The sequence below is a fragment of the Xiphophorus hellerii genome, chromosome 18 (assembly GCF_003331165.1).
Source record: "Xiphophorus hellerii strain 12219 chromosome 18, Xiphophorus_hellerii-4.1, whole genome shotgun sequence".
In the NCBI taxonomy this organism is placed as follows: Eukaryota; Metazoa; Chordata; class Actinopteri; order Cyprinodontiformes; family Poeciliidae; genus Xiphophorus; species Xiphophorus hellerii.
In genome coordinates, this window is record NC_045689.1 from 2713021 (window position 1) to 2725578 (window position 12558).

At 35.2% G+C, this 12558-nt stretch overlaps 1 protein-coding gene across 1 annotated transcript in view; it reads right to left on the reverse strand.

Moving 5' to 3' along the window:
• The window catches only part of myo7aa (myosin VIIAa), a 43306-nt gene extending 31544 nt beyond the window's left edge, over nucleotides 1-11762 (reverse strand). The window contains exons 1-12 of the mRNA XM_032545635.1: nucleotides 11658-11762; nucleotides 10030-10143; nucleotides 8765-8917; nucleotides 5798-5982; nucleotides 4552-4673; nucleotides 3654-3796; nucleotides 3444-3557; nucleotides 2382-2450; nucleotides 2200-2284; nucleotides 1956-2032; nucleotides 880-999; nucleotides 8-150 (exon numbers count right to left, since the gene is read on the reverse strand). Of these exons, the coding sequence (XP_032401526.1) occupies nucleotides 8-150; nucleotides 880-999; nucleotides 1956-2032; nucleotides 2200-2284; nucleotides 2382-2450; nucleotides 3444-3557; nucleotides 3654-3796; nucleotides 4552-4673; nucleotides 5798-5982; nucleotides 8765-8917; nucleotides 10030-10143; nucleotides 11658-11762 (1430 nt within the window). The remainder of the gene's footprint in view (nucleotides 1-7; nucleotides 151-879; nucleotides 1000-1955; nucleotides 2033-2199; nucleotides 2285-2381; nucleotides 2451-3443; nucleotides 3558-3653; nucleotides 3797-4551; nucleotides 4674-5797; nucleotides 5983-8764; nucleotides 8918-10029; nucleotides 10144-11657) is intronic.
• Nucleotides 11763-12558: the final 796 nt, after the last annotated feature.

A 12558-nucleotide genomic window follows, 5' to 3' on the forward strand; every position in this document is an offset into this window, starting at 1 on the left:
TTTTTACCTGTTAATGGTAAAGTTCTCAAAGCCGAAGATATCCAGCAGTCCAATTGAGCGTCTGAGCGCTTTCGGTTGTGAGGATGTTGGTTTGTAAATGGCTGCATTTATCTTCTCCACAATCCAAACAAACAAGCGTCCATAAATGCCCTGAAAGCACAAAAAACACAAGCACCACTAAGCTAACTGGAAATGCAACTGGCCTGTGACAATAACTAATAAATTGTCCCAGCATTATTGTGATAAATGATAATATTGTTGTTTTGAGACCATTTTCAACTAATATAATGGTAATGGCAAAAGAATGCAAAAGTACATTCTCAAAAATAAATAATCTTAAAATTTTAATGAACATTTAACACTAGAACTAGAAGACATTTTAAATATCCAAAATAAATATACTAAACAGCAGAAACAAAAATAAAATTAATTATGAAGTCTCTGTAATCAAAATTGTCCTTCAAACCAAAACACCAGATTAGAGACTTTTATCATCCAGTTTCTGGTAGAAAGAGAAAAACGATAAGTCATGCCAGTGGAAATTATTGAGCTTGTTTTAATTTAACATGCGATTAATTGATTTATTGATTAGGCATAGATGCAATAAGGCAATTTTGATAGCTAGAAACATTTCTTATATCTTGCAGTTATGATCTGCGTTAATTGTTTTAAAACAGTGTATTTGTAAGTTTATTATTGGCTTTGTTAAATTGAGTGAAATTGAGTGAAAATCCATTCTTGTGTAATTCACAAAACATGGATTCATCCTGTTCATTCAACTAATTAACAGAAAAGCTACAGAAGGATGTAAGATACAAGTTCTTATTTTATAAAATAATAAAAAACCCTGGTCATTTATAAGTTGGCTGAGTGTTTTACCTTGACGAAAGCGTCTCGGACATCGAGCGCTTGCTCCATGCTGAGCGGGGTGGACACCGTCTCTCCCCTGGTGATCAGCGTCCTGCTGGTCAGGCAGTTCATCAGGTCTTTGCAGTCCACCTAAACACACACATACAAAACAAATAGTGAAAAAATTAAAAATAAATCTATAAAATCTGTGTTGTTGAGAAATGATACAATATCCAACTAGGGATGGAAGTTATCCATTAATGCGTTAATTTAAAGATGGTTAATTTTATCAATCGACTAACAATTAGTTAATAAGTGGCCATTTTCTTAAAAACTTGAGTTGTCTGTATCAAGAGAGCCAACCGCCTGCCTGTAACATAAAGGGATACATTTTTTACAAAATGTTGAATTAATTTTTTGTTAACTATATAGTGTCAGCTGTGTTAAATGTTGACTGAATAAACAGAAAATTGTGGTTTTCTCACATTAATAAACTTAGACATATTTATGAATTATAACAAAGTGGGAACCTCCTAGTTTCACAAATAGAAAAATACAATATGAAAATAATAAAATATGTGAAACTCTTAATCTCCACGAACATCCTAGCCTTCAGAGAAAATCAATAATTTTTGGTTGGTAAAGTTGACGTTGCTCCGTCATGTAGCTCTGCTGAATGAAGCGCTATTAAAGGTGAAACTTAAGGAGATTGTCTAGTGTTTATATTTCAAAAACTGCATAAAGTCTATTTTGCATTCTTCAATGGACTTTGTTTAAGCCGATTCTCTTTCCTGTACTAACATCCTTCCGCCATCTTTGTTTCTGTATCAACTGGCTCTGTTTAAGGATGACCAGCAGCGCTCCCTGCTGGATGGCGCCCAAACTACAATACTTAAAAGAAGGTCTTAGTTGATGTTATCGATCAATTGAAACTTATTTTAATCTCATGAACCATTAACCAACAATTAATCACAAGTCCAACACCACCGAAGTATCAGATATCAGATTTTAAATATTTTTCCAACGAGACTAACTTGTCCATCATGACAAAAATACAAACAATAATTCAGTTTCACTTTAGAAAAGTGAGCCAGTTTTATTTGTACCTCCAGCAGAGTGGCAGCAGTGGTGAGGTGAGGGCAGCGGACGACCTCGCAGGCGTCCAAGTTGTCGTAAGTACGAGCTGTCGAGTTTAACAGGGTAAGTAGGCATAAAAGCCAATGAAAAGGCATACAAATGGCAAAATATAAAAAAAATAAAAAGAAAATAATTGTAAAAATAGCCTTTAAATAAAAAAGCAATAATGATTATCATTATATAATAAAATGTTCTGCAAAGAGTCATTTTTACCTTCATATCGTAGGTTTCCCATGTGTAATATTGCAGCTAGAAGCTTTGAAATCTCCCAGTTCTCCTTTTCTGTGAACATCAACACCTAAGATAAAAAACAGAAATATTTGCTATAATCATTTAAGTCAGTGAGAGCGCATTTTTACAAAATAATTTAAATTATTCAGTCTTTACAGGAGTACCTTCATTGCAGACTGAATATTGGAGTATTCTTTCAAATCGTCTCGGCCGTCACAAACCGTACACTTTCCCTGCAGAGGAACAATAACGACTTAAAAGAGAAGAACTGCAGTTAAAAACAAAGTTTTCTCTACAGAATTTGTAAAGTATGATTTTGTCTTCATTGCAAAAATTCTTTCTTTTATCCTTCCTGAAATGAAAAAAGACCAGATATAGATAGTTCCCTGGCTTTGTTTGGAACCAGTAGAGAAAAAACAATGAAGAAATCGACTGAATGTTTTCTGCCTCTTAGGAGTTCAAGCCAAATGTTTAACTTCCATAATTTGTCATGTAACTTACTGTGTGATTATTATTTTTAAAGTTTTGGTTCGTAAGCAACTTGAGTTGTCATATAGTTAATTTAGTTGGATAACATCTTTACACACTGATTAGCATAAAGCAGGTGTGTTGACCTAATAAGAAAATCTTCTTGTTCAGGATCATCACATAAAATTTGGGACAAGGGATGAATCTGCAGCTAGCAAAATAAACTGTAGGACTGATCTGTTGACAATGTTTTCAATGAACCGATTAATAACTGGACAGTCAAAATTACTAAATAATTGTTGTTGTTTTTTTACTAAATTTTTAAAAAGTGAAGCTAAAACTACAACTACAGGATTCTGGGTAAATCATGTTCACAAACACAGAAGGTTTTTTATCTTAAATGCAAAATATGTATATTTATATTTTACAGTTTTGACTTAGTTACCACGCTGACTGTGTTGTTTTTTAAGTAAATTGCCTATTTTAGAGTGTGTATACTTCAGTTAACAATTAATTGATTACTAAATTAGTTGACAATTATTCTAATAATTGATTCATCACAATTAATTCAAATAATCCTAAATGAGAATGGAGCTGGAACTTGTCAACGCGAGGCAAGACAACTTTATTTATATAGCACCTTCATTCCAGAGACAATAAAAATGCTTGCACAAGGAAGTTAAAAGAACATATAACAGGAACAGATTAAAATTCCTGTTATACATTAAAGTAAATAAAATTATGAGTTAAATGCTCACTATGGTCAGGTAGGTGTAGTCGGTGGCTTTGCCGAGCCCCAGTTTCTTCTTCTCGTCTGCAGTCATTCCCTTCAGCATGCAGTAGAAGATGTGATAGTTCCTCTCATCATAAGCCTGCAGCACAGAAATAAAGATCAGGCTAAATGTCAGTTTACTCTTCAAAGCTTGACGCTGGACAAATGCAGCTCGAGAGTTTGGCTCGTCATTTACCTGTCGACACACTCTGGATTTCTCCAGCAGGTACTGCTCTATCTTGGCTCCCTCTATGGCTCCCCTCTTGTTGAAGTGGATGTCGATGTATTTCCCAAAACGAGACGAGTTGTCGTTACGGATTGTTTTAGCGTTGCCAAAAGCTGAAGCAGGAGAAACGCAGAGTCACCCAGAAGCATGGATATCTGTTAGTGGAATCAGTGAGTCGACTGTTGTGCTTTTTCAACACGCTTTTAAGCAAGCTCTACTTTTATTTTTGCTTTTATCACAGTTCAGGGTGGCAACTTTACAGCCCCAAACTTTCTTGATTACTCGATTAGTTTGTCTGTACGTGTTTGTAAAGATAAACTACTACAGCTGTCATTATGCTGAGAATAATGATGCTGATGACAGATGGTGTGAATCAAAGTAGTTATTTCCTCATGCAATGTGGCTCTGGATTAGAGAAAAAAATCACAGAAAGTCGCAGAGATGCAGGCATTTAATATCTGCTTTGAAGGACATGAAAAGGAGCCAAAACTCAGTTGATGCAGTGTTACATTTGAGAACAAAGTTGCAACATTTGAACATTTTCAGTTGATACGGTTCTCTTTCTCACTGCACTGAGTCAAACAAACCAAATCCTTTGAAAAATCTGTTCCCCTCCTCGCCAATGGGGGCGCTGCACCAAGAACCACTGAAGGAAACAACACAAAAACCGCTGAAGAAGACGAGTCCTTCACAAAATGTAAACAAAAATGGAATCGCATCAGATTTTAGTGGTTGTAAGATTTCTCTTTCGTCTTTGGTAAAAGAAGACGAGCCGTTTCTCCCGTTAGCGCTACAGTCAGACATTTGTTTTGGTTGCATTGGCCCAGAATGTCCTGCGCTGCAGTAGATATGTGAATTATAAACCTGCCTTCAAGTATGGGGTTAGCTTCCAGGACCTGCTGCTCTATCCAGGAGTGCTGACCGCTGATGGCCGCCAGGAACTGCAGGATTAGTTTGGTGCTTTCCGTTTTTCCTGCTCCAGACTCTCCGCTGTAAAGCGATCAGAGTTAAAAACAGGATTTATATTATAAAACATAAACTTCTGAACATTTTTCTTTACATTAGTGCATGCAGTGAATTTGATCATATTTCCTACATCAGCTATAAATCTTCTGTCTGTAGCCGGCGGTGATTTATTTGGTGAATTTACTTTATATATGATCTTATTTGATTTTTGTACATATAAGTGTATTTTCTTACTCATATTCATAAACGTTTTTTTGACATTTTTATTTACTTTGAAGACATTCAGGAAGTCATTCAGAGAACATACAATGAGTGTCGTTTGTCAGATTAAATGATACTTTTGAAAATAACTTTTAAGCAAGTATTAAACATACATTTCTGTTTTTAATTGTCTAATCTAATATTCTAATTTTAAATGGTTTGTTTTCATTACTAGGACATGGAAAATCATCCTAATTAACTAAACTTGTGTCATTATAATGGCATTTGTAATGTTTTAAATGTTTTTATACATTTTGAACAGCACTTTGGTAATTTAAAGTGCATTAAGTTGGAAATTAGTCAGATAGACTCGGTTCAATTGGGGACCAAAATTGCAGCATCTGTTACATTTTCAGCTGCTGCGGTTCACTTTCACGCTGCACTGTGTCAAACGATCCAAACCCTTTGAAAAATATGTTCCCCTCCTCGCCTGTGGGGGCGCTACACCAAGAATTACTGAAGGAAATGACAGAAAAACTTATGAAGAAGACACTGAACGTCCTTTTCCACAAAATGTGTGTAATTAATTTGTGTAATGCATTTCACTCTGTGATAGTTTCTGAAATAAATTGACTTTTCAGTAATAATCTGATTTAGTGTATTACATCCACTTTATAAGATTACAGGAAACTGATTCCTTGAAAACAAATATAAATACATATATATAGTTACAAAAAACTACACTGCTGTGTTTTGTTTCAAATGACAACATTTAAAATGTTGAGGCTTCCTGATGCAACATTTAATGTATTAAATTAGCAAAGAGAAAATAAGTTGAAAGAAACAAAGCAGTGAAATTGACATAAACAAGGTGGAACTGGGGTGAAAATCAGCTTCTTTTTCCCTCATCTTTGCGGTTTTATGGCCTTTGACCCAAACTCCACTACCTGATTATGCAGCACTGGTCTCGGTTGTTCCTCTGCATGTTGAAGTAACAATTGTCGGCGATAGCAAAGATGTGAGGCGGCATTTCCCCGATCTTCTTGTTGGTGTAGAGGCGGATCTGATCGGCGGTGTAGATGGGCAGCAGCTGGTACGGGTTGACGGCCACCAGGATGGAGCCGGTGTACGTCTGAGCACAGGTACCAGAAAACACTCCACTTATTTACATCAGCATTTAGGGGCAATTTAAGGTGTTTATAGAGAGAAGTTTATAAAAATGGCTGCAAACAGATCGTGATTACCTGAAGAAATTTACGTTGGTGCCACAAAAAAAGAAAGAAAGAAAAAATGTATTGCTCAAGTGGAACTTTCATTTAGAGACCTACGTCTGTATTTTGGTAATAAATATCATTAAGTTTCAAAAAGAAACGAAAAACTAAGGGCCATTTTAATAATATAAATTAAAAACACCATTATAAGAAAATAGTATCACAGGACAAACCAACTGGATGGAAATAACATTTGGTGTATATAAAAAAATAACCTTTCAATTTAGTTTATGGTGTCAAAGCTTTATGGGTAGACTGTAAGACTCAGAAAAGGCCAAGCTTGAAAAGATAAACATCTGTTATAATAGACACATATTCAATACTTTTTTTTTACTTTGTTCTATTGTTACAAAGGCATATGAGGACTACTGTAGATAAAGAAATAGTAAATTTTCATTAAAAAACTCAGAAACCTTTAGATTTAAATTTTTGAGCTCCAAAAGTCAAAACTTTGCGAGAAAAAAATCTGAAACTGAGATTTTCAGAGATTTTCAAGGAAAAAAATGGGAAAATAGCTTAAAAAATAAGAAAACTGACTTTCAAAGCTCAGAAATTTCCACATTTTTTTGTAAAGAATTTCTCTCCAAAATTTCGGAGATTTTTCTCGCAAATGGTTGACGTTAAACGTCAGAGAATTTCTTATATTAATCTCAAAATTTCCTTTTTTCGCAGAAATTTTAAATTTTTGGAGCTCAGAAATCTCGGTTTTTTCTAGAAAATTTCCCAGCTAATCTCAAAATGTCAGAATTTTTGGGTCTAAATTTACTATCCCTTTTTTCTACCTCCAATGGGCCTATTACACAGAGTTGATGCAAAGGTCTACTTTTCATTTCTCCTTAAGTATTGAAATTGACAGTATGATATTGTGAATATACGCTTTGTGAAATTTGCTTCCTTGGAAAACAGTAAAAATAAAATAAATTGTATTGCTTTAATCTTTACAAATCCAGAACATGTTATCATATAATTACAGTATTTTATCATAAAATCCAGTGGATGTTGTGCAGAGCAGCCTTTGCTCCTTGCTGCTGAAGGAAGATGAGCTCATGCTGGTCTCAGATGTTGAAGGCTGACAATGAGAGCGTATCGATGTTCGCCACATGAGAACGAGCGGCCATATTGAAAGACAAATCAACGAGCATCCAGGTTGCCGTGCTGAGCTTGGTTACTGGTAGACCTAACTGAAAAAACGAAGTCTGCCCGGCAGAGTATTTTTACTCATCCTGCTCGAACGCGACACCATCAATGATTAACGTGTAAGGAAAGTCGCACAAAACGTCTCTGCTTTCACGATTGTGAGACACAAACATACATGCAACATACATGCAGGTTACATACAGCACGTTTACTGCATGTGGCTGTTCTACTGCCATGCATGTGGTGCATTAATTGTTGTAGTTTTTGTGCAGAATGTGCTTCTGTTAGCCATGCCTGACTTACCCTCCCACCACAGTTTGTCTTCAGAGAAAGGAAGAAATCAGGTAAAACAGAGAAATCAGTGTGAGAAAAGAGCAGAGCGCAACAGAAGCATGAGGTTTGTTTTATGAGTTAGTTGCAAAATTAAAAACCCGAGTGAATTATACAATTTGGTACCAAAAAATATACGTCACACTTTTTGCAAAACAGGAAGCACTGTGATTTATACAATCCCAAATGTATCTTGTTTAGAGATAGAAAAATGTTTGACATTTTGGTTTTAGCTGTTTAAAAGACACTTTTCGATCCTTTGCAGTGACGTCACATTCTCCAGAACGTTCTCCTTCTCCGCCATGATGGACATCAAAACAACCAGTTTAAAGCTAGTCTAAACACAGACGCCTGTAACTTAACATTGCTTCTCTTTAGTTGATTTAAAAATGGTCATAGGATGCAGCACAGTTGGCTGCACAAACAGAGAAGGATGCAAAACAAACGTATTTTATTGTGTAACTTTTAATGAGGAAAGATGCGGCAGTGATGGATGGCAGCCAATCATAATAACTTTCAGCCCTCGGTGTAATCCTGGATTTGCAGCAAACACTTTTTACAAGGTAAGAAGGTTAATGTTCATATGCAGGGTTTCCCACAGTGTATTATTTTTCCATTCGCAAGATTTATGATTTTCCCCTTTTTTCTCAAAAACTGGATGACAGTTTGGTGTTTTGGTCTCAACTAGCACTTTTTTATAATTCATTTTACTTGTTTTCCTGATGTTTTGTTTATCTATTTGGGATATTTAAAATGTCTTCCAGTTCCAGTGTTAAATTTTCATTAAAATCTATTGGTATGTACTGCTATAATGTGTTCTTGCATTATTATGCTATTACCATTATATGAGTTTAAAATAGCCTCAAAACAGCAAAACTATCATTTATCGCAATAACTTCTGGGAAAATGTATCATGACAGGACGATGTCTCGCATTAATGCCGTAAAAGTTAAATAACATACGACATGACGGTTCAGACAGCAGAAACTAAAGATGAGGTTGTTAAAACTCATTTTTTGTTGTCAACAAAGATGTTTGTTCCTCTAAAAATGAAAGAAACTTGAACTACTTCCTGTATTGTTTCCTAATAAACAAATATCCTTCTGCTCACTAACTGACCTGTTGGATTTAGAATATTTTGCGCGCCCTAGGCCGGAACCGCTCAGTGTCACTCACATATATGAGCTTCTCTCTGTATCTGATGAGCAAGTTGCGGAGAATCCCGGCCTCGTTCAGGTCTCCCAGCCGGATCATGTCCTCCACTCCGTGGATGGAGGTGGGGTGCATCGGCTTGATGTTGGTGGCGTTCTGCGGCGAGATCCAGTGTTCCTGAAGGTGAAGGAATATTTGAGTTACAGGTTAAAACTAATAATTTTAACAAGCTGGGGCATGGGACTCTTAGCTCCTTTTCTCTGGTCATTGCTGATGTCTTCCCAGCTTGGCATTGCGCTGAGCAAAAACGTCCAAAACAATAAAAAAATTTAAAAAACATGATAATAATATGGATCACGTAAAAATTTAGAAAGGAAATAAAAGACACTAAATAGAATTTTCCATTTTTCACTTAATTTTGTGTCAAGAAAATTAAGCATTTCTTTTTACCAGGTTTTATCTTTTTAAAGTGTACACACTAAATCTACTTTTATAAAATAAGCCATTTTTAGTTAAAAAACAGAAATAAGACCAAATGTGGAATTGTTTAAGATTCATAAAATTAATTTGAGCACAAATACAACTAGGACCACAATGCTTGGGTTCAAAATCAAAACTATTAAAATTACAGCAGCACTACTTAATATTCCCTTTACAATCATATAATAACCAGAGAATGTCCTCAGTTTTACGTCACTTGTTTTTGACCATTTATTTGTAACAGATCTGTTGGGAAAATGAGTGAAATTAGCCAGAAAAATTTATTAAAACCTGAAAAAATAAGAAATTAAAAAAGGTCAAAAACCTCAAGAGTTAAAATCTGCAGGTTTTTGAAATAGTGAATTGCTATAATACAAGAGGTAATTACATCAATACTTTTTGTGATTTTTTTTTGTGACTATTTTCTCAAACATTTATGAATGGCTAATTATTTGGATTATTACAATTTATTCCTCACCAAATAGTGTACCGTTGTGATGTTTTTCTGTATTGTTAAAACTAACACCAATTATTCATAAACATATGTTGGAAAAACAAAAAGGCCTTCGGTGGAAAATAGATAAAATTTTATTTTGAGAAAGCAAAAAAGAATGTTTTTGAATTTGACTTTTAGTCCAATCTGTCTTCATCTTTTCTTAGTAAATAAATACAAAGTTGAAAGAATGATGTTTCTCTTCACTACGACTGCATAAGTAAAAATGTTCTGTCTCAAAGTAATGAGAACAACTTGAACAACACGTTAAAGTTCGTCTCTGGCTGCAGTGAGTTTCACACGTTTCCAGACTCACGTTTCCTTCATCATCCAACACCTGGATTTGTCCGGAGTCGCAGAGTTTGACCACGGCGCCGATGGGAACTTCAAACTCTCGACCGGTCTTCAGGTCCAACCAGACATAGTCGCCCTGCACAGGGAGCAAAACAAAATGTCAAAGTTATTTCAAACTACCCAGAGTCAGTATGTCGACTCCAACTAAAAGTTTCTTAAAATAAAAAATGATTTACTTCATTAAAGGTATGCAGTATTTCATCACTACGTTCTAATACCAATTAGCAGCATAAACAAATATAATTTCATTAGAAAGGTCAGGAGTCTGGCTCTTTATAACTCTGACTAGAATAGAAAAAAATGGTGTCTCTTTAAAAATTACAACAAATTCATTAAAAAAAAAAAAGATGTTATTTTCGAAAGGCGTGTAACATGTGCGGCTCTGAACGGAGGTAAAAATGTCTCTTTGCTCTGCAAAGTTGCAGACAACCAGTTAAAAAAAACACAAAAGTACCATGAAATTTTGGTTCTTTTTATTGTACAAAAACGTTGTACACTTGAAATAAGACAAAGCTAAGTAACTATTCAGCAAAATATATGAACTTGTTTTAAATCAATAATTCATTAACATTGATTAAAATATATATATAATTATTATTAGTTCCACTAGCAGATTATTTAACTTATAACGTGGAAAAAATATCATGAATGAAAAAAACTGCCAGTGGAACAAGTTATTTTTTTTATAAATAAAGAATTATTGACTTTCAACAATCTCAAATCTTCCTGAATAGTTACTTGCAAGTTAGTTTTGTCTTAAATATTTGCACTAGAAACTAAACCAACAATATCTGGTAAGATTTTGTGTTTTTGCAGTGTAGGAGCTAGACGTTTTGGGAACCCATCATGTTATTAAAGGAAAATAAAACCCCATTGATGATTCAGTAGAATAAGCTCTGGATGTGGAGCAAAAGTTTTCAGTACAATCCTTGTCTACAATCAAACTCTGTTTTCTTTTTCCAAAAACATTCCCTGAAATAATTTATTACTTGCTGTGTGTTACTGGTTCTTAATAAACTTCCTAAATCTGCATTTTGGTGCAGGAAGAATACAAAGCAAACTGTAAGGGCAACATTCCCACAGCTCAACAAGTCAACTTTTTACTTTGTTTCTCCTCCTAAAGCAGAGTCTCAAACTCCAAACTGTTAGGAAACTGTTATTTATCAGGTTTATAAATAACAGAACCAGTAAATGAGGAGATGCTGAAAACTTAAAACAAAGTTCCCAGATATATAACTGTGGTTAAGGGAAAGAAAACCAGATGTAAGTATTTTAAACAAGCAGCTGTGCAACACGAGATCAGCGTCTTTTTTGACCTCATGTTTACACATGAAAATATCCCGACAGATAAAAACAAAAGCATCTAGTTTGATGAAAAATAAATTAATACAATCAGATTGTGAGAAACAAATTCAACATATAAAATACAAAAGCTTAAACTCAAAAGACTCGGCGTATCTTAACACATTTATTCAGGATCAGGCTTTGGTCCAAACAGGTAGTACTATTCCTGAAAAGATGAGAAATTATCTTAATGTCCTAAACACACACACACACACACCCCCACACACACACAGGCTTGAAGCGTACCGGCAGCAGAGTACTGGGTTTTGTCACAGTGTTGACATTTCGCAGCAGCACCCATTTTGCCTGATCCTTCTCATAAAGCTCCACATAATCCCGACGCTTGTACATCTTCACGTGCAAAAAATAATAATAATTTCCAGAATAAACTGTCTTCTCCTCCAGACAGAAGCTGAATTCACTCTGACTCTTCCTCACAACATCTAAAATTATTTGTGGCGCATCAGCTCATCATCACATGTTTACGCAATAAAAGATCCAAGCCGCACGTTAAAAACGATAAAGACAATTTAAGTAACAAAACATTTTTAAAAATTGTTCCAGTAGGAGAAGTTTTTGAATGTAAACAGGTCACAAAAATCTTTGGATCTTCTTGTTTCTTTTAGAAAGATTCTGGTTAAAGTAAAAAAAGTTTTTAGAAGTTAAGTTTGTTTTAGTCCTGCTGCTCACATCCTTCCTCCCGTTCAACATACCAACTCTTTGCTGACCTCTCCTCCACACCGAGTCCCCTGTTGCCCATGGCAACAAGATGTCACTTCCTCCTCTGGTGTTTGATTACTCTGCAGCTGAATTCTCTAAAAACTGGACATCAACACCAATATTTAATGTCTGTATAACTTCCGTCTTCTCCTGGAGGAAGTAACTTATCTCTTAACAACAGGAGGGATTTCAGCCTGAAACAGAATGAAGTGATAAATTAAGATGTTTCTGATGTGAGCTGTGACTCTGGATAAGTGTGTTATTGTGTCGGGGTGTGGAGCTGGAGTATAAGTGTTGGAGTTTGTGTTGCATCCATGTCGCTTTAATTAAGTAAAAACTCTGTCTGGCAAACTGAGCTGCCTGAACATTACACCAGCATGCACCTGTTACACCATAATACATGCAAACACACACACACACACACACA